This window comes from Nelumbo lutea, chromosome 7 (assembly GCF_056320005.1).
Source record: "Nelumbo lutea isolate HS-2025 chromosome 7, American lotus-T2T, whole genome shotgun sequence".
NCBI lineage: Eukaryota > Viridiplantae > Streptophyta > Magnoliopsida > Proteales > Nelumbonaceae > Nelumbo > Nelumbo lutea.
Window position 1 is genome coordinate 56,100,468 of NC_142690.1, and position 22,139 is coordinate 56,122,606.

General features: G+C 39.0%; 1 protein-coding gene across 1 annotated transcript in view; it reads left to right on the forward strand.

Moving 5' to 3' along the window:
- GRL (transcription activator) overlaps window positions 1-22,139 on the forward strand; it is a 161,540-nt gene that overhangs the window by 130,113 nt on the left and 9,288 nt on the right. The window contains exons 16-21 of the mRNA XM_088954124.1: window positions 1,442-1,587; window positions 16,033-16,114; window positions 16,265-16,375; window positions 19,147-19,272; window positions 19,364-19,503; window positions 19,596-19,692. Of these exons, the coding sequence (XP_088810250.1) occupies window positions 1,442-1,587; window positions 16,033-16,114; window positions 16,265-16,375; window positions 19,147-19,272; window positions 19,364-19,503; window positions 19,596-19,692 (702 nt within the window). The remainder of the gene's footprint in view (window positions 1-1,441; window positions 1,588-16,032; window positions 16,115-16,264; window positions 16,376-19,146; window positions 19,273-19,363; window positions 19,504-19,595; window positions 19,693-22,139) is intronic.

A 22,139-nucleotide genomic window follows, 5' to 3' on the forward strand; every position in this document is an offset into this window, starting at 1 on the left:
CCTTCCCACTCTCATCTCTAATTACACCTCCAACACCTGATGGTCACAGGTTGCCTTCACTACTCCCATCGATGTTTAACTTCAAATATTCTAGTTTGATGTCTATTTTATAATTATAATGTCAAAAAATAAAAAATATAAAAGTATTTTATAACCCAGTGCACAAAACTTCTTGGCGATTGGGCGAGGTGAGCCTCCAAGGTCGCCTTGTTGCCTAGGCGTAGCCTTGACAATTATGGTTAAAAACAAGAAATAATCAAGTAGAAAGCTTCCAAAAACAGATCGACCTCACACACAAGGGTGGAAGGACTTTCTGGAGGAAGAAAAACCTACCCGGAGAGAAATCTCTCTCCTACCCAGAGAGAAAAGTGAATTGATCTCTCCAGAGGGATTTGAAATTGCTAGAAACTGAACACCACCTAGAGGAGTCCAGAAAAGTCTGATCGCCCAGTATCGGTTCCAAAATGAAGAGTCCAACACTCCAACTTAACCAGGACTCTTGCACTTCAGTTCCTGATTTTGATGCCAAAATACAGATGGCCCTTTTGATGACTGAAACCCACCAAAAACTGGGCGCTTTGAAGTAGATTGATCAGCCCTTCATCTCCTCATGCAGTCGGCCAATCTAGGACTTCAAGGAGGGACTCCAAGAAACCCTAGTCTTGCTCTGATACCAAGTAGGAAGTGTAAAACTGCAACAGTGCAATCTGATTTGAAGCTGTGATAGAAAAGAAAAAGAAAAGAAGTTTTTGGAGAGAAGAGAAGAAGATAGATTGAAAAGAATGGGAGAAAGCCAAAATCAGATCTAGCCACCCCTTTCATTACCTTATATACTCGTAAAAAACCTCAATACAATGACAAGTATACCCTTAGTAAGTCAGCTACTACTAAAGAACATAAGAAAACACTCTTAACAAAACATAAACTAATGGGCCTTGGGCCCAATAACTCTAACTGAACTTTATAAACAAAAAAACAAGTGTTATCAGCCCAATCTCAACAATGTCTAAAAGGATAAGTTTCACATAGAGTATATAAGATAATTATGATTAAAAACGCATATTTTATCAAAATAAAAAAGTTTTCTACTTTACTGTTACTTTTATTAAAATGGAATTCTAAATTATCTTTATCACGGATAATTATAGTTCTGGGTATAAAATATTGTCCTAATTATTAATTGGAACATAACTGGTACATGCTGTCCTGAACCAGACCCAATCCATTGACAGCTGGATGTAGTGTCATGAAATTTTGGCTGTATTATTATTTTTGGTGTGTGTGTGTCTGTAAGGTTTCACACTGATATACCACATATACAGAAGAGTGGATTTTGGTGGTGTTGGTGTTTCAATCTAGCTATCACAATATATTTTTTTCCCAAATGACTATGATATTTCCATACACAAAAGAAAACACTATTATGGGGTCATTGTTCCAGGCTCTGCGTAAAGATTGGTTACAGATTTTAATGATTGTAACATCTTCCCGGTCATCTATAAACATTAGACACTTGGAGAAAGCTACTGTCTCCACTGGGAAAGAAGGCTTACTATCAGAAGGAAATGCTGCTTTCAATTGGTCAAGGTACATTTGATTTCACGAATGTAGCTTACTGAACATTTTATTTTACATAGGAATAGTTTATTTATATTGTACTTTTCTTTCCAATGGTAAAAGAACTGCTGGAGGGAGCACAAACTTAAAGCGTGAAAAAGCAGAAAAAGGTGAAATAATTTAATTTTAGGGAAAACTTGGCATATTTTAATGGCCACTTATTAAACCATGTATGAAAATCCAAATAATCAGACCATATACATAAGATCCATAAGCCTGTCAAGGATTCAAACTTTAAATTACTTATTTATCCATTATTTTAATGACCACTAACCTCAAAAACTCATGGCATGGGGTCATGCCCATAAATAATTAAAAATAATAAAACAACAAAACTAAAGAAAAACATCAGAAGTGGAAGTATTGTCTCTATTAACTTGCACCTTTTCATGTCATAATAAGCAAAGTGTTGAACTTTTACCATGGTTGTCAAGGTGATGCCTAGACAATAAGGCACCCTTGGAGGGTCATTCTTATCATTCTTATACTAGTTACCATTTTTATAGTAAATGAAAAGAAAATTTTATTAAGAAAAAGAAAGTTACAACTGATTTGGTGATGAGTGATCACCACAAAAAAGAATAACCAACTCAGATAACTTGCACAAAAGGGGAGTAAAAGACAAAAATGTAGAAGCGAGGCCTCCAATCCAAATCAAGATCCCAAAATCCATCACCAAGATTTTCCCTCGGAACCCCTTCAAACTCTGGAAGAATGATAACCTAATCCATTATGCTTTTTCCTGCAAATGAGAGTGATTTGATCTCTTCTATGAAAGAATGGTAGGATCCATCTAATGGACGCCAAAAAGGTTGCGGAATGGGTGGGCGAATTTCAAAAATTTTCCTACCTTCTTCCAATTGGGAATCGTATTCCCTAAAATAGAATACAATATTCAAGAATCCTACTTGAACCATAATCGAACCAGATCTGAACCAAAAAGAAATAGAGGAATTATACCTGATCCAGAGAAGCAGTATCTCCCAAAGTTGGTATTCACGCCCAAAGAGGACACCAAGATCTGCTCCTACTGAAGATGACACAGCTGTATGTGGAACGGAACCAGCAGAGTGCGTCCTACACACTGGATCATTCGCAAGAATCCTCTGGAAACCCTGAGCACCGAATCTTTTTCAGTCTTTTCTGCAAGACTGATGTCAAGAATTGATTTCTTGATTTCTTTCATCTGCAAAGATCAAATCTTGCCAGAAGGAATGGCGACGACTGGAGGAGAACTCCTGAGACGAAGATGGCTGAATTGCTTCTCTTCTCTCTGGAGTGTGAATGAGATCTAATCTCAATTCGCATGATGCTTTCTTGCTTACAACCCTTGGTTCGAAATCTGATATTTTTCTCTTAGGGTTTCTCCTCTTTTCTTCTTGATTAAGAAACTTCCTAATTAGGAGTTATCTCAATCCAAATCAGTATTTGGATAGGGGATGATCTTAATTCTATCTACAGATTAAGTTAGCTTACTCCTAATCTTATCAGGAGTTTATCAGATTCAAATATGATTTGAATTTGGTCTCCTAGAGTGGATAAGGTTAAAGGCCCAATCCTTTTGCTAACATTAATCTCAGATCCGCCCCATAGATGGGTGATCATATCAGCCCAGCTCGAAATGCGCTTTTAGCCCATTAAGTATTCAGTGCTTAACTAGTCTCCAATCTGCTGCCCAATTGGGCTTCTTTGTATGGCGTGGGACCCAAGCATTGATCTACACACCAGCCACATGGGTTTGGCCCAGCCTTTATTACAAGACCCAGCTGAATTCACTGAAAAAGCTCAGTGAACCCCTGAGCCCCTCACATGGACCCTATGGGCCCAACACTTACATTAAGTGGTCCCTGGGCCAAACCATCTTATAAAAACCCAGGGACTGTGGGCAACATGTACTATCCTAAATGGTCTTACACTTAACCTTTCAGCCCTTAATGATCAAGCACTGCTCGACAAGAGAGGACCTCTCCCTCGGCTGCAAGGAACAGTGCCGCAATCTCTACTCACATGGATCCCAGGAATTAAAACCTTTTGCAAACACTTTGAAATCGTACGTATATAATTATATAACATATATAAATTTTGCAAAACAAAATTCCAGCGATTGAAATCAACTGCCAGCAGTTTGGTTTCCATCAGAGAGAGTGCATTCCTAATCATTACCTTTGTCCGACAAAGGGGCTGATCCTGTCACTATGATCACCCACTCAGATGAATTCTCAAACTGCCCCAACATGCCCAGGTTTTGACCCCCGCTAAGGATCTCACTGGTTGGCATATCAAAGACAGCCCGATCCGACACCTAGTGAAGTGTCATAATCGAGTCTAGGGGTTAGGTGTAACTTTCTAGTTTTGCCCATCTGTCTCCACGGTTCAGGGCAATACTGGAAATCTGGTCCGGTTCAAGGATTCAAGTAATCCTCTACTGCATGTGCCTTGGGTCTTACCCTGGTGGTCGAGACAAGCCATCCCAACACTTGGTGGCACACCAGTATCAGCCTTGGGTCTTACCCTGGTGGCTGTGAACATTTAAAGCTAACACGAGTCTCTATAAGTGTCCAGTTTTAGGGTCTTACACAGAATTATACCAAACAACATGAATCAAATATGCACTTTATTTATTTACACTAAATGTCAAAAGTACATCAAATCTGATTGAAGCTAAGGGCATACAAAACTGTCTAACAGCTCCCACTTGCACTTAGGTCCAATCTGGTACAAGCCAGAGTCCCATACTTTCCACGTGTTTCTCAAACACCTTCTGTGTTAGTGGCTTAGTCAATGGGTCTGCCACATTATCCGTTGATGCTACATTTTGAATTAGGACGTCCCCTCTACCAACGATCTCCCGCAGTACATGGTACTTCCTCTCGTTGTGCTTTGACTTCAAGTGGGCCCGAGGCTCTTTAGCCTGGGCGATCGCTCCATTGTTGTCGCACAACAACGGGATGGGTGATGTGTTGGACGGAACCACTCCCAATTCGTGTGTGAATTTCTTCATCCACACGGCTTCCTTGGTAGCTTCACTTGCGGCAATGTACTCGGCCTCTGTTGTGAATCTGCAGTGGACCCCTGTTTGCTGCTTTTCCAGCAAACAGCACATGATCCTATCGTGAAAACACACCCAGATGTAGACTTTCTATCATCTGGATCTGACTGGAAATCGGCATCGGTATACCCTAGAACTTGTACTGAACTACCATCGAATACCAGACAAAACTCTTCTGTCCTTCGAAGGTATTTAGGTATGTTCTTCACAGCAGTCCAATGCTCCTGCCCTGGGTTGGTTTGGAATCTGTTTACCACACTCACCGCCTGAGCAATGTCCAGGCGAGTGCACAGCATGGCATACATAATGCTCCCTACGACCGAGGCATAGGGAACGTCTCTCATGCTCTCAATCTCCCCAGAAGTCTTAGGAGACATCTTCTTGGAGAGAGTGACTCCGTGCCTGAAAGGAACGTTTCCTTTCTTGGAGTTCTCCATGCTATCTTTTGACAATTTTGTCAATGTAAGCAGCTTGGGATAATCCAATTATCCGCTTCGATCTATCTCTATAGAGTCAAAGACCCAGAATATATGAAGCTTCTCGAAGATCTTTCATGGAGAACTGCTGTGATAGCCATACCTTGACCAAAGTCAACATTCCTACATCATTCCCAATGAGTAGGATATCGTCCACGTACAATACCAAAAAGGTGATCTTATCCCCATTGGACTTCCTGTAAACACAGGGCTCATTCGGATTCTGCTCAAAGTCAAACGTTTTGACGGCAGAATCAAAACGGATGTTCCAACTCCTAGAAGCCTGCTTAAGTCCATATATGGATCTATTAAGTTTACATACCATGTGTTCCTGACCAGCAGCAATGAAGCCTTGCGGCTGCTGCATGTAGATATCTTCACTAAGATTTCCATTCAGGAACGCGGTTTTGACATCCATCTGCCAAATCTCGTAGTCATAATACGCTGCTACAACTAGCAGGATCCTAATGGATTTAAGCATGGCCACGGGCGAAAAAGTTTCCTCATAATCGATGCCTTCTTTCTGAGTATACCCTTTCGCCACCAAACGAGCTTTGAAGGTCTCAATCCTACCATCGGGGCCCTTCTTCCTCTTGTAGATCCATTTGTAACCAATTGCTTTTACCCCAGAGGGCGGATCTACTAGAGTCCATACCCCATTGGTCTCTATCGAGTCCATCTCAGCTTTCATGGCCTCCACCCACTTCTGGGAATCTGTCTAACATAGCTTCCGCTTAAGTTATGGGATCCTCCTCACTAGTCAAGGCTTCCACTACGTAGCTATCATGGTCATAACCATATCGGACCAGTGGCCTGGATACCTGAGCGGATCTTCTAGGTTGGTCACTACCTGGAACTTGTTGGACATCTCCCATTGCTCCTGAGCTCTCCTCATCAACAACTATTTCCTGACGGTGGGTGTCCAGGATGTATTCGGTTTCTAAGAATTGGGCGTTTCGACTGCAGAACACTTTCTGCTCACTTGGGTCATAGAATAGATAATGGTCATCATCTAAAGACAATGGTCATGAACTTTCTGCCATTTGGACATTTGTGCGGTAATGAACAGTTTCAGGACCTTCTGTCAAGTAGAACGGTTATGCTCTTCATACATTGTCTTTAGACTGTCCAATATGTCATTGGCTAGTTCGATCTGATCGAACTGCCTCTGTATTGAGTTGTCCAGTGAGGCATTGACAAAGCAGCGGGCTAGGGAGTTCTTATCCTCCCAATCTTGGTAGTCCCTCCTACGGGCCTCAGAAGCCCTATCACCCGGATGCTCCGGGGCAGGATTTTTCACCACCTTATATAACTTTTCGAAAGTTAGGACCAGCATAAGATTTCTGTACCAGTCGGCATAGTTTGGACCGTTAAGCTTGTTATCGTCTAGAAGCTTTGCGAATTGACCGTTTGGCATTTCCTGATAAAACAGCAAAGACGTTAGTCCACAACCTTAGTTTGATTCATGTTTCCTACATAGATATGGTTTTTAATCTATGTTCCATTCCCATTTGTTCATCTATGAGATTTCCCTCTTTTCTCAGTGACGGAGACGACGAAAATGTCTCTGGAAATGTGGGAAATCACATGGGGTACGTGAAGCCAACTGTTTCAGCTGCATCACCCCACCACCTTTCTGTGACTGATCATATCCACTCATCAAATGAGTTTCCCTTTAGCCTCTGTCAGACAAGGTTCAGAGCCGTTTTCAGGTAAACCTTTCTGTCCAGTGAGTGCACACCCATCATAGTCAGGTTACGCCAAGGTACCGTGAGAGAGTTCCCATTTTCTGGTGAAGCCCCTCTCACATCGGTCTATGACGCCCCTATCATCTTATGAAACACTCTAACAGATCCAACAACAAATGGATAGCCCAATTTTATGGTGTGTTTCCTCACTACTGAAGGACCCATCATTGTGCTAATGACGGAAGGCCTTTAGAGAGTCCATCATATGGATCTCCCTATCACATGCACTCATATTTGCTGGAGGGAACTAAATTACGCCCTAGTTCTAATTTTAGGTCAAAACAAAGTGGCTCCCACCGACTTTCATAAAATCAGATTTCTAGTGGGCCTTAATCGGTTAGGGGTTCCGTATGCATCCCTTTTCAGGGTTGCCGGGCCCACCATGAAAGGAGGGGTCATCCAGTGACCTTAAGGGACACCATGGCAATGATGTGCATTCAGCCATGGTGTGCGCAAGAGCCCATGGTCGCAGCACATCAAACATCCATTCATCACATGTAATGGAAGAATTGATCCAATCACTTAACTGCTGTAAAGCCCATTGAACAGCCCATTTGAAATCCATAACATTAACAATTAATGTCAACTAGGTGTATGGGCTGAATCGCAGTTAACAGTTCGGACCATACAGCTTTTCTCACAAGAGTGGGTTTTTGCAGTTTTAACCATTTAAAACTGGGCTTTACAGGTGGGCTGAATTAATCCCTGTAATTGAACATCAGATTTGGAACAGAAAGTGTGAGAAAAATGGATTGAAAACAGTCCCCTTCAAACCCTAGATTCGGTCCAAACAGTTTTGGTCCAATCTAGTCCGAAATGGTCCGAAATTGATTTTCAATTCAAGAATTAATTCATGAAAGATCTGAAATTAATAATTTTGATTTTAAGCAATCACAAATCTACTATGGATTGTTCGCACCACCTGCAAAACAGAGGTTAATCACTAGGGTTGCAGTTTCACAAACTGCAAATCGCAGAAAGTGATTTCTCCATCTGCAAATCTCCAGCGCCGCCTTCTTCTTCCTTCTTTTTCAATCAAGAAAATAAAAAACAGAAATCCTATTTCTATTAATTTATTACATTCTTGATCAAATCCTATACATTCAGTCTAGAAAAATAATAAAAAAAAATTATTTACAGACCGAATTGAATAAAATAAATTAATAAAAAGGAAAAAGGGTGCGCAGACCATCTGCACCAAATCTGCACTACGATCTCCAGGTTTGAATAGTCCATTAAATCAAAACAAATAAAGAACAGTTCTAAATAAATTTTGGATTTAACAAAAATTAATTTCAGATCAATCGCCCTTAACAAGAAACAATTTGTTGAAAAAAAAAGAAAACAAGCTGCGCAAATCTTGGCAGAACATCTTCTGTCCATCTGCGCGGGTTCAGATCTGATTTTCTATTGGTTCAAGATTCGAACCTGGCTCTGATACCACTGAAAGAATGGTAGGATTCATCTAATGGACGCCAAAAAGGTTGTGGAATGGGTGGGCGAATTTAAAAAATTTTCCTACCTTCTTCCAATTGGGAATCGTATTCCCTAAAATAGAATACAATATTCAAGGATTCTATTTGAACCATAATCGAACAGATCTGAACCAAAAAGAAATGGAGGAATTATACCTGATCCAGAGAAGCAGTATCTCCCAAAGTTGGTATTCACACCCAAAGAGGACACCAAGATCCGCTCCTGTTGAAGATGACACAGTTGTATGTGGAACGGAACCAGCAGAGTGCGTCCTACACACTGGATCCTTCGCAAGATTCCTCTGGAAACTCTGAGCACCGAATCTTTTTCAGTCTTTTCTACAAGACTGATGTCAAGAATTGATTTCTTGATTTATTTCTTCTGCAAAGATCAAATCTTGCCAGAAGGAATGGCGACGACTGGAGGAGCACTCTTGGGACGAAGATGGCTGAATTGCTTCTCTTCTCTCTGGAGTGTGAATGAGATCTAATCTTAATTCGCAGGATGCTTTCTTGCTTACAACCCTTGGTTCGAAATCTGATATTTTTCTCTTAGGGTTTCTCCTCTTTTCTTCTTGATTAAGAAACCTCCTAATTAGGAGTTATCCCAATCCAAATCAGTATTGGATAGGGGATGATCTTAATCCTATCTGCAGATTAAGTTAGCTTACTCCTAATCTTATCAGGAGTTTATCAGATTCAAATATGATTTGAATTTGGTCTCCTAGAGTGGATAAGGTTAAAGGCCCAATCCTTTTGCTAACATTAATCTCAAATCCGCCCCATAGATGGGTGATCATATCAGCCCAACTCGAAATGCGCTTTTAGCCCATTAAGTATTCAGTGCTTAACTAGTCTCCAATTTGTTGCCCAGTTGGGCTTCTTTGTATGGCGTGGGACCCAAGCATTGATCTACACACCAGCCACATGGGTTCGGCCCAGCCTTTATTACAAGGCCTAGCCGAATTCACTGAAAAAGCTCAATGAACCCCTGAGACCATCACATGGACCCTATGGGCCCAACACTTACATTAAGTGGTCCCTGGGCCAAGCCATCTTATAAAAACCCAGGGACTGTGGGCAGGTGCAAGATTAGCCCATCAAGTACTATCCTAAATGGTCTTACACTTAACCTCTCAGCCCTTAATGATCAAGCACTGCCCGACAAGAGAGGACCTCTCCCTCGGTTGCAAGGAACAGTCACACTCTCTACTCACATGGATCCTGGGAATTAAAACATTTTGCAAACACTTTGAAACCGTACGTATATAATTATATATCATATATAAATTTTGCAAAACAAAATTCCAACGATTGAAATCAACTGCTAGCAGTTTGGTTTTCATTAGAGAGGGTGGATTCCCGATCATTACCTTTGTCCGACAAAGGGGCTGATCCTGTCACTATGATCACCCACTCAGATGAATTCTCAGACTGCCCCAACATGCCCAGGTTTTGACCCCCGCTAAGGATCTCACTGATTGGCATATCAAAGATAGCCCGATCCGACACCTAGTGAAGTGTCATAATCAAGTCTAGGGGTTAGGTGTAACTTTCCAGTTTTGCCCATCTGTCTCCACGGTCCAGGGCAATACTGGAAATCTGGTCCGGTTCAAGGATTCAAGTAATCCCATACTGCATGTGCCTTGAGTCTTACCCTGGTGACCGAGACAGGCCATCCCAACACTTGGTGGCACACCAGTATCAGCCTTGGCAGGATAAATCTCCCCAGACTTATCCAATGGCTGTGAACATTTAAAGCTAACACGAGTCTCTATAAGTGTCCAGTTTTAGGGTCTTACACAGAATTATAACAAACAACATGAATCAAACATGCACTTTATTTATTTACACTAAATGTCAAAAGTACATCAAACCTAATTGAAGCTAAGGGCATACAAAACTGTCTAACATTCTACAGGTCTTGTTCTCAAAAATTCTTCTATTTCTTTCCTTCCACACTTCCCAAAAAACAACAAAAGGGATGCTGCTCCACATAATCTTTCCCTTGGCATTTCATCTCATAGCTCGCCAACAAGCAAAATTGACTCTTGAAGATCTTGGTTCCATTCAACTAGCTTTAAAAAGACTGAAGAAGAAACCCCAAACAAATCTCATGTAGGGGCAGCGAACAAACAGGTGGTCATTCTCCTCTGCATTCTCACACAAGTAGCATCTTTGGGATAAGTGAATACCTCTACTCTGTGTATGATCCAAAGTCAGGCTAGATACTGTCCAAAGCCACTAACCAAGCAAAAGCTTCCACCCTTGGAGGGACAGGGTTACCGTCTCTTAGAAGTTAAGTGGTTACAAGAATCGGTTAGAAGTTGTTACAAGTGGCCGTCCATTTGTCCAGCTGTCCATCTAGTTCTTTTATGGCATGGACACATGTATAAATATTTAACACCAAAGTAAATGTGAAGCAATTTCTCATTTTTCACTCAATCTCGACATTCTTTCCATTTCTCATCGCACGGCCACCTATTGCGATAAACCTTTGCTTTTGCGATAAACCTTTACACCGTCCTAGCAAAAGCTTCCACACAAGTAGCGTCTTATAGTAGTTAATTATTGTTTGGGTTCAATTAACACACAAATTGGTGATGCAGTCTTTTTTCTGATAAATAACGATTCAATTTCATTAATTCACCATCTTCATCTTGATCATCCAAACCCTATCCGAATTCCCAACTCAATGGGGTCGGCAACATGAATCCTATTCGTCATTCCGTTGTTTAATGCCATACCCTCCCTTCTGAGAGATAGCTTCTACTATTATCTCCTCTTTCTTTTTAATTACAATTCTACCCAAAACATTTGAGTTCTCACCGCTCCCTGCTCATGCTATTGGCAGCCCTTTGCACCCAAGTCATTCTCACTTCAATGTCTCGGGTCAGCCACCTGAATGTTTTTATTCATTTCTTTATTGCCATAAGGCTGCCTCTATGCTGCGACCATCCCGCCACTAGGCTTGAGTCACCTTCAATAATTATTTTCTTCAAATTCGTATTTCTTTCCATTGTCTCCTTCCATTAATGTTATGAATTCAGCCCTTAGTGAATCTCCTACCCCACCAGGCCTGAGAACAGAAGTATAGAACTATTACATGCCCATTCCCAATTTTGCATACACCTATACCTGATGGCCCTGGATTCCACCTACTACTTCCATTGAAGCTCAGATTTATGAACCCTTTCTCTGGTGGAATCCATTCACTTCAACAAGTGATGTTTTCAAAGGATGTTATTGTCACTTCTGTTTCTTCATGTTATCACATGTTGAGAATGCTGAGAAAATCTCTAAGGACTTCAGCTGATGAGCCACCCTAGTAGTTATATATTTAATGATTCCCTCTTTGCTTCTCTCCTATTTCTTGATATTTTTGATAAGTAGAGATAAATTTTATTAATCCTATTTCTTGAAAATTCTTGATTTCCTTTCTTCCTATGTTGTCCAAATAAATGCATCCCTAGTACTTCTCCATAGAATCAACTTGTCATGCTATTGGGAGGAGTCCACTTGCACCCACATAACGAGAGAAACCATTCTCAAATGCATGCAAAAAAAAAAGGATGAGACAAGCAACAATTTGGTCACCTTTCTTGAAGCATGTTACACATGTTAATTTTCTCATGAAATACCTCCCAACTAAAAGCTCCAACTTTTGGTGGGATGGGCCTACACCACCTCTTTAGCAAGAAAAGGCTGTTGAAGAACTGGAGATTAGGCTAAGCATTAAAAAAAAATACATGAGAAAGATCCTGAAGGAGTCCAAATATGGCTATCTGACTCAAGTGGAGGCTGAGTACACTGTGAAGTTCAGAATCCCTTATACACCTTCTAAAACCCAAGTTCCAATCAAAACCATTATTTGATGGGGAAAGGAGAACAAACCTCTTTTTTTTTTTTTTATCAACAACACGATGAAAATTTTCATTCATTAATTTAAAGAGGTGCAATAATAGGATGTGAGAACATACAACCTTAATTTTCCCATCCACCCATACATTTTTACATCACGTCACCGATGCCTAAAAAAGTTATTGTCTATTAACTCCCTGCTTAGCTTGGCAATTAGCCAAGCCATTTGCATATCTTTGAACTCATTTAATTTCTATCTGCATATCCCTAGAGAACCATTTTAATCATCTTATTTCAAGCAGCTTCTTCCTTCAAAAGCCAGCTAATAACAACTCTGGAATCACCTTCAACAATCAACCTTTGGGCTCCTAATTTCTTAGCTTTCTGTACCCCTATGCCTGCTGCCATCATTTTAGCCCTTACTAAGTCCCCTTCCCCTATCACTCATGAGTACATTGCCAGTATTCCTTCAAAAGCCATCTAATATCAGAAATGAGTACATTGCCAGTATTCTTCAATTTTCATCCCTTATTACTCCAAGGCTAGAAGGCCCAGGGTTACTTGTGCTACTGCCATCAAAATTTAGTTTACCACCCTCTAGCTGGGGGAACTCACTCCTTCGATATTCTTAGAAAGGACAACAAACTTTGACACCAGTTCCTTTTTGAGGGAAGACAAAGCAAAAAGGTTTGGGAATTGATCTTTTAGAGGAGATTGCCCCCGCCCATACATGTTCCCAAAACAAAGTATTATTACCTGAACAAACATCATACTTGATGTAGGGGAGAAAAGAGAGAGCTAAGTATGAATTTCCACCCAAGGAGAAGCACTCATAGCCCTTGCAAATAAGTCAACATCACATTTGTTGTTTGAGATCCTACAAATACTTACCACCACCTTATGACACAACTTGTCCTTGTCTACAAGTTATGTCTACAACCATTTCTGGAGTAATGACTGTGAATGTTTATCTTGTCCTTATCTACCTATGACAAGCCAGACCAAAGACCAGGCTTTAATGGAAACAGTGATGGTGTGCAATGGAATGTTAGAATTTGAGATGGTACCATGGTTTGCATTTTTTATATTGATAGACATTATGCCGTGCAGAGACGAGGAAATTTTGTTGAGATATTTGGAAAATCTAAAAAATCAAAGAATTTTTCTAAGAACATGGAATTAGTTAATAAATCTTCAATAAATCATTAGTTAAGGGGTGGAAAAGTGACTAGCTTCATGGAAAACTAAATATCTTCCATTGTAGTTTCTATGTTTTTTTCTCTCGAAGTGTCCCAGCTATGTGTTCCATCCACAGAAAATGAGGGATTTTCTGTAGAAAGTTTGGAAGGAAGAGCAGAAATATCACCTGGTTAATTGGGGAAAGGTATCTAGGCCTAATAAGTGGGGAGGTTTGAGAAAGGAGAGTGACAGATATGGATGTTGCACTCTTCGGCAAGTGGTTTTGGAGGTTTGGGGAGCAGCAAGGAAGTCTATGGAGGAGGAAGATCCAAGCTAAGTATGGAACAGCGAAAAGGCTTATAGTCATTTCAGAAAGCGATTGAGATTTGATGTAGTAAATGGTCAAAAAGTGAAGTTTTGGAAGGATTTCTGGTACAGAAATAGATCCTTAATGGATGCTTTTCCATCTCTTTTTCACCTGGCTGCAGATGAGGTTGAGTGTGGTAGACTGTATTCAAATACAAGATGGAAGCATTATGTGGGTACCCCAATCCACTGAAATCTTAATGATTGAGAACTTGGACCCATGTTGGATCTGCTGCAGAGGTTTTACAGCTTGCAGATTGACTCTAATAAAGAGGATAAAGGGATCTGGACATGGGATAAATCAGACCAGTTCTCTGTCAGATCTTTTTATAACCATTTGGCCATCATGAGTGATTAAGATTTTTGAGTAATCAAAGTTTGGTGCAAGAGCATATAACTGAAGTGGTCTTTTTTTATTTAGAATGCATGCTTGCATAAAATTGTCACAAGAGACTACCTGCTGAAGAGAGGGATGACTGGATGGTGCCTGAATGTGTTATATATGACAGCTGTACGAAATCTGTAGATCATTTACTGCTCCATTGTTGCTTTTCATATTCTATTTGTATCAAGATTCTGAACCTGTTTGCATTTAAGGGTGTTCTCCAGCTTTAGTGATGGACTTTAGAAGAGGTTGGATGTTGGATGGCCTGAGCAAAAGAGGAAGGATTGCTTGACATGATGCCTGCAGTTGTGTTTTGGGTGGTGTGTCAGGAAAGAAATACCAGATCTTCCAGAACAAGATTAGCTCAAATGACTCAGTCTTTCAGAAAATAATGGGAAAAAGTTGTCCATTCACGAGCTGTTTAAAGATAGGAGCTATAGTTTTTTTTTTTTTTGTACATGATAATCTTTCTGTAAACCATCAAGGGTTTTCTATAGGGTAACATGGGCAGTTTTTTGTTTGTATTTTTCCACTGTACAGCCTCTAGTTGTACAGGGGTGGCTTTTTTTAATTAAATATTAATGAAATGCTATACTTTACCCTTTTCTCAAAAAAACAACAAGAAAAATGAAATGCCTTATGATTTACAACTTTGGGGCTATAAGCATACAAATCTCCCCATAGTTATCCTTTGATGAGTTACACTGGGTTGTCTTATTATATATATAAATATATATATATATTGACATATCCTTCAGTGTGCCAATCGGATAGCATACTCCTTGACCATGTACCTTTCTCTTGGAATGTTTTGGTTGGTTGTGAATAGCATCACCTATATACTTTCCTGTTCATTTATAAATCTCCTCTTGCCAAGAAGATATTTGAAATTTTGAATAAATGACTGGCAGAAGATTGGTTAGATAATGCCATTTTACTACTACATTACAACTAATGAATTATTAAGTACATTAGAATTGCAGCTGTGCTGCTATCCCACTATTTTCTGCCATTTATAATGGTTTAATAGTATTTTAGTTCTTTCAATGAGATACCAAGTACAATATTTTGGTTAAAAATTGTTGTAAAAGTTGCAACATCTTGATGGTTTTGCCACATTAATGGTATATAATGGTCAAGGTCTCCTACTGCTGCAACCACTGCCTTCATCATTTTAAATGTTGATCAGCAAGTCCATATTTATTGTTTTCTTTCTTAGGGTAGGTAAAAACTGAAGGAAATTCAAATGTAAGACAGTTATCCTAGAAGTTCATCTAATGAAAATTTAATTAAGGAATTCCAGAAAGAAACCAAACTAAGTAAACATGTAGGCCATTTTTAGTTATTTTCAGAAACATACATTATGAGGCCCTATCCTTCTTAATAGGATGTGACTTCTGTAAATCTACTAATTAGACCCTATCTAACAAGCAGTACTGAAAAATTCATCACTTTGACGAAGCCCCAATCCATTTCTTATACAGTTCACATATCCAAAAAATTAATAAGGGCATCTGAGTTACCATTACCATGCATCTACTGGTGGGTCTCATAACAGCCTGTAGTTCTAGAAAGTAGAAACTGATTATTAAACTTGCTTCCAGAACACAATATGTAAGTGCATCAGTTTTATTGAGCTCAGTTGTAAAAGGAATGTTAGGGGAGGGATAGTTGTGTCTATGATCTTTGGGATTATGTAACTGATGCTAGCCTAATCGCTGCAATCTATGTAATTACTACTGTTTATATTTTTTTTCATTAATGATTACATTTGACTATTACCAATAAAAAAATGCAATATACAAGTGCAATGATACATTAATAACATCAACTTTAATTGCGTGCATGCCTTTCTAAAACAACAGTGACATTGCAGGTGTGTTGATGAACTTGAATCTCAGCTATCAAAGCATGGCAGTCTTAAAAAATTGTATTTCTACCATCATCATCTTACAGCAGTAAGTTATCCCCTTTCTGTTTCTCTGGGTGGACAATTGGTTTCACTGCCTCTGGCTGTTGTAGTTCCCCCTTCTAAAACTTTTCAAAAACTTGTTTCATTTTTCCATAAAAGCTGCTTCTATGTAGTTTAATGTGAATTGTTAAATCAGGTCTTCAGGAATACCATGTTTGGGCCAGAAGGGCGTCCACAGCACTGTTGTGCATGGCTTGGTGTTGCCAGTAGTTTTCCAGAATGTGCGTCTATGATTGTTCCAGAAGAGGTATGTATTTGTTTTTTTGCATATATTATTTCTATTGTTTTGCCAGCTACATATGGAAGAATTCACAAGATACAATATGGTTTATGTAATTTTGCTGTAAATGGTTGTGTGATAAATCCACCAAATAAACTAATGAATCTTATGAAGGAAATGAAAAAACTTCTTCTTGTACATGGTGAACTTTAACTTGCTAAAGATAAAAAGGGAAAAGAAACTTAAGTTTTTTTTGTAGATTTTAAATGCCAAATATTCTTATACTGTTTTGATATTCTATCCATGATCTCCTAACAAGCCTAAGAAAGTAGACTAAACTATCCTTGTGGAATTAAAAGACACTAAACACTGTATTATTGATGTCAACTGGTATTTTACCCCTGTATTGGTATTAAAGATACTCAAATCAATAAAGTTGGCTGCAGTGTTATCAATGGGGTGATTGGTTAGGCCATGACTAGTCATTTTGACCTTTCTAGTCAATGTGATGACTATGCGCCAATTCATCATCATCATCTTAGCCTTGTCTCAATTATATGTGATTGGCTACAAATAGACAAACTAGGATCCTTTTTTTTTTGATAAGTAACTGATGAAATTATATTATGAATCAAACAGTAACAATGAAAGAACAGTACAAAATGCCAACTACAAAGCCTCTCCAGCCAAAGGAGCTTCAGACAAGAAAGAAAGTAGAAAACCATTCAAATACTAATTACACATTACAACCCGGCTTTGGACATCCCCATTCCAACCGGTCCTTTAAAACACTTGTTATAGCTAAGCATCTGCCATCATATTAACACTTCTAGGACTTTAATTAAATGATGTATTCACAGACGCCCCTAGAGCAAGTGCCTGCCTTACTTTTGCCCTAAACCTCCAAGGCAGTTCACCATGGTTATTCAACCAGAAAATAATCATTTGACAGTTCCCTTCTACCTCTGCATCTCTTATACCCTTGGTTCTTCAATCAGGACCCATGACCATGAGAGTTTGGCAAAAGTTTTAGTTTTAACTGCCAACAGCCAACCTGACCCAACCCTCATTTATCCCATCTTGGGAAGGGTGGTGTAAGATAAGCTCACACTGACAATTATCAAAAGAAAAAAAAGGGTGACTATGTGATTAAAGAATGTAAGCTCTATCAAAACTGTTTCTTTGTCCAAGCATACTTCATATCTTAGAACAGCAGGACTGACCTGCTCACATCACATGTGCATCATACCCTCTTTGAATGCCTTCAAATAGAGGGTTCACTCCATATATGACTGTATCTTTAGAACAGCAGGACTACAAGGATAGACTAGCAGGTTAATCTGATCTACTGCTTTCGTACCCTGTTCTTGTGCAATCTGACCTGCAAAACAGCAAGAAAACAAGATAAGAGAGGGAGAAGAGAGAACAGAAGTTGGAAAGGAAGGGGAGATTGTGGGAGAGAAGAATTTTATCTCCCCCACAACCCCCAATCTTTTTATAAATAATATATCACACTACATGGTGTAACAACATGGCCTCGTGGAAGGCCATAGTAACAAGTTCTGCAGTAATGAGTTTGAAAATTCTGAAAACAGAGACGATTCTGATAATGTACTTAGCCATTTTCAGAAGAAATCAGGTTTAAGAGAATAATAGGACAAAAGAATCTTGAGCATGTGTAACCACAGGAAAGGGAAACTGGGTACATGAATAGAGTATGGCATGGCTCATGAAAAGAGATTTGCTATAATAAACTCAGAGTGTGTGATCCCATAATTGTTAATGATATGGAAAAAGACAAAAGACAGAAAAGACGAAAGTTAACAAAGTGACAAGCAGACAAGGGAATTTCCAGAAAGTTCTACTTTTCTACAAATACCCTGACAGAGAGGGGGAGGGGCAGAAAAATGAGAGAAAAACGAGGTGACAGACAACTGACTTCCCCTCTCATCCACTTTCCAAATCAGTCACTTCTACTCCAGTTTAGATCCCAGATTCAGGGGAAACTCTTGTGGTTTGCCTGCTTGCCATTCCAACTTTTAATTTTTAAACAGTCAGACCAGCTCATCCTATCCCACCACATATGGACTTGTCATGTTTAATAAAAGAAAATTACAACCTTCCCCCTTTTTAGTAATCATCTTAATAGAAGTCAAAACTATCCACTTAACTTCAAATATGTGCCTAAACAATTAGTAAACCAAAAATTCAAAATTTTGACGAAGGAAAATATTAAGGTCAGTACCCAATGTTGGGTCCAGATATCTGAGATCTTGGGAGGTGTGGATTGGATATGGACCTAACCTTTGGCACTATTTTCATAAAGTGGCCTCTATCAGACTCAAACCCACATTCTCACACTCATAAACCAAGATTTTAACATCTCACATTCTCATACTTGTCAGACCAAGATTTTTCATAAAGTGGCTGCTCTTAGACTCAAACCCACATTCTCACACTTATCAGACCAAGACTTTAACATAACACCAATGGATGGCCCTTGATTACAGAAAATATGCAACCAAATTTTCCCTCAAAGCATTTTATCATCATTTAGATGTTGTTTTGCAATTTCAGTCAATGTATTGTGGAATAGTTAGTGTGAAGACGTCCACAAATGTGATACTCCACCTACTCTCCCATGTTTACATTGATGAACCAAGTCTATGAAAAATTTTGCAGTTACAATCCTTGATTGGATCTATTGTCATGTAGAATAAGGACAAGACTGTAAACTGCACAACCAAGATATCTGCAAGTCATTTAATGATAGTTTCTTTTATTCATGTCTGATGCAGTTAACAAAAATTGGCCGAGATGCAGTTTTATATGTTGAGTCTCTCATTGAATCCATAATGGGTGGATTGGAAGGACTAATAAATATTCTTGATTCTGAAGGAGGATTTGGCTCCTTGGAGATGCAGGTGATTACTTTTTTGTTTATGTTGGACAAGTGTTGAAGGGATAAATGAATACACAATGATATTCCAAGTCAAATTTTATATACATTTTCAGCTTCTTCCAGAGCAAGCAGCCATGTACATGAATCATGCAACAAAAGTCTCAACCCCTTTGGCAAAATCTCCAAAAGGAACTACTGGTTTGCTGTTGCCAGGTTACGAGAGTTACCCTGAAAACAGTAATTCTATTAAAATGTAAGTTGTAGCAATTTATCAGGACTTTTTAGGAGGTTTTGTGATGGAATAAGAGAATGGTCTTTACTCTTTAAGATTTCTGTATTTTACAGGTTAGAGGCTGCCATGCAGAGGTTGACAAATCTGTGTTCAGTTTTAAATGATATGGAACCTATATGTGTTCTAAACCATGTTTTTGTTCTAAGGGAGGTGAGACACTTTTTTTTCTCAGAATTAATATGCTATTACTCTTTTAATCAAGTTTAATTCAACTCTGCCTGAATCCCAACTATTACTCTTTAACTCAATCATATGAATTTACTATTAAACCATGTATTCTGGTTATGTACCTGAGGACAAAATGTTTGGATTGAGGTCAACTCAGTGCAACCTGAGTTGTTGAATTCTCAACATGAATCCAACTCAATGTGGTTTTAGAACCCTAAACCAATTTGTTAAGGGTGAGTAACAATAAATTAATGACAAATCTCTATATACAAATGTAAGTTTTTTTTTGAGAGAGAGAGAGAAGGTAAAATATATTGTATAGGAAGGGAAACCCCATTACAAAGAATAGCTGTGCATGCTAGGGGAATGCACAATATCCATATACAGCTTAATTACAAAAAGAGAGTGCCAGTTGAAAGATTTGAAGCTTTTGCCGAAAAAATAATTTTGCTGTCATTTGTGTATCATCTATACGAGAGGTTTCTGCCTTCAAATTGTCTACTCTTCCTTTCACTCTGTATAGACCAAAAAGCAGCCACAGGGATCATGCCTCAAATGATCTTATCATTGCTTCAAGGCCTTCAATATACTAGCTCCTTAAGAAATCAATGATGGTGCCTGACAATACCCAGTTCAAGTGCAGATTGGCCATCTGGTAATTCCCAATTTGCCTGCTCATTGAACTATGCACAAAATGGTGATTTTCTGTTTCTTGGGCTGAATTACAAAGGGGACAGTTGGAGGAGGTAACTGAAATACCTCTGCTGCTTAGCTTGTCTTCGGTGAGAGATTTGCCCAAGGCTGCAGTCCAGACTAAATGGCACTTTTCTTGCCCAAACAACCTTATAGGGAAAGGAAGAATGGCCCAAACAGAGGTGCTGCATCATTGATTTGATGGAGAAAATTCCATCTCCAAATTCTGCTGTCTTCTGAAACTTTTGGCTGGTACTGTTGTAAATCGAGTGACATTTCTTCAAGCCTACTGATTTCCCAATCAAAGAGATTCCTCCTGAAAATGGGGGTCAGGATCCATTTGATCCAGAATGATTAAATATTTCAGCTACTGTCACTTCTTTGTTTGTGTTAACATTGAAAAGACTAGGAAAGGAGTCGGCCAAAGTTCTACCGTCACACCAAATGGACTGCAAATTAGTGGGATCTGATCCAATTCGAATCTGAATTTGCTGGTAAAAGCTGGATTCGAATATCCCTTCTGATTTAGGACAGGTTAGGGTCCTACTAATTTAGGATATGGTGGTGGACTTTGTGGGGTGAATGAGGTTCTGGGGGTGTGATTAGTGATGAAGAATGTGGAGGAAAAAGCAAATGGGGTTCTTGTTGTGCACCAAAGAATGAACAAGAAATTAGAAGAGAGGTGAACTCTTGCTGTAGAGAGAACAGCAAAAAGATAGATCACTTTGAAGAAGAAATAAAAAGAGGGGAAAAAGCAGCAAACCTTCTGGCAACAACCAGAATTCACTAAACCAATCTTTATTTCTTCTAATTACTCCTTTGAACTCCAATTACAATGACTCTGTTTATAGACTTAATTTACTACTCGAAGGCCCCTTTTTAGACTCCAGTTTGGACTAGGAAATTGACTCAACACAATTCCTAATTACTTTAAAACTAAGCCAAATTCATAACTAATCCATTAGGACATTTATTAAGGACTCCAACTCTTAAACAACTCTAATAACACTTTCTTAATCCAACTAAAACTACTTAAATTGAAAAACATCAGAAATTACTAAAAGTAGTAAACCGCGAGTTTACTAAAAATAGCAATTACGATAGTTACTATAGATAATAAGTCCGAGAATTACTATAAATAGTAATTTCAAAATAACAAAAACTAAGGAGACCCCTCTTTTAGTTTTCACCAATTCTTCTGTAAATTTCCTTAATGATGAGAATGAGGCCAAAAGCATTTTTCATACCATTTCTTCCTTTTCTTCAAATCTGTTAGCTTCTTTTTGGGTTTCCAAAGAGACTAAAACTGATTTAACCAAATGCATGCTGCTGCTTCAATTCTCCCCCTCTGAGAAAAACTTGAGCCCGTTGAGTTGGAAAGAGAGACAAGTATTCTATCATTAGGCAAACATATTAGCAAAAAATTACCAGCAGTCTTCTCAAGCTTAGGTATTAACAAATTATGTCCAGGCATCAATGAGATACACTTATTGTCTGACAAGAAGGAATATGTATTTCCCTTACCATTATGCTGTACATTACAATCATATAACCATGGATGTCCTAGCAAAATATGGTACATTTTGATAGGCAAAACATCACAATGCATTGTACCTTTGAAGTTTCCAATGGAATATTGCACCAAGTATCACCGCTCTACTTTTTAGGTTTATGTTGTTAACCCATGTGACCTTGTATGGGTCAGGGTGTAGTTCCACTTTAAGACCCATTTCTTC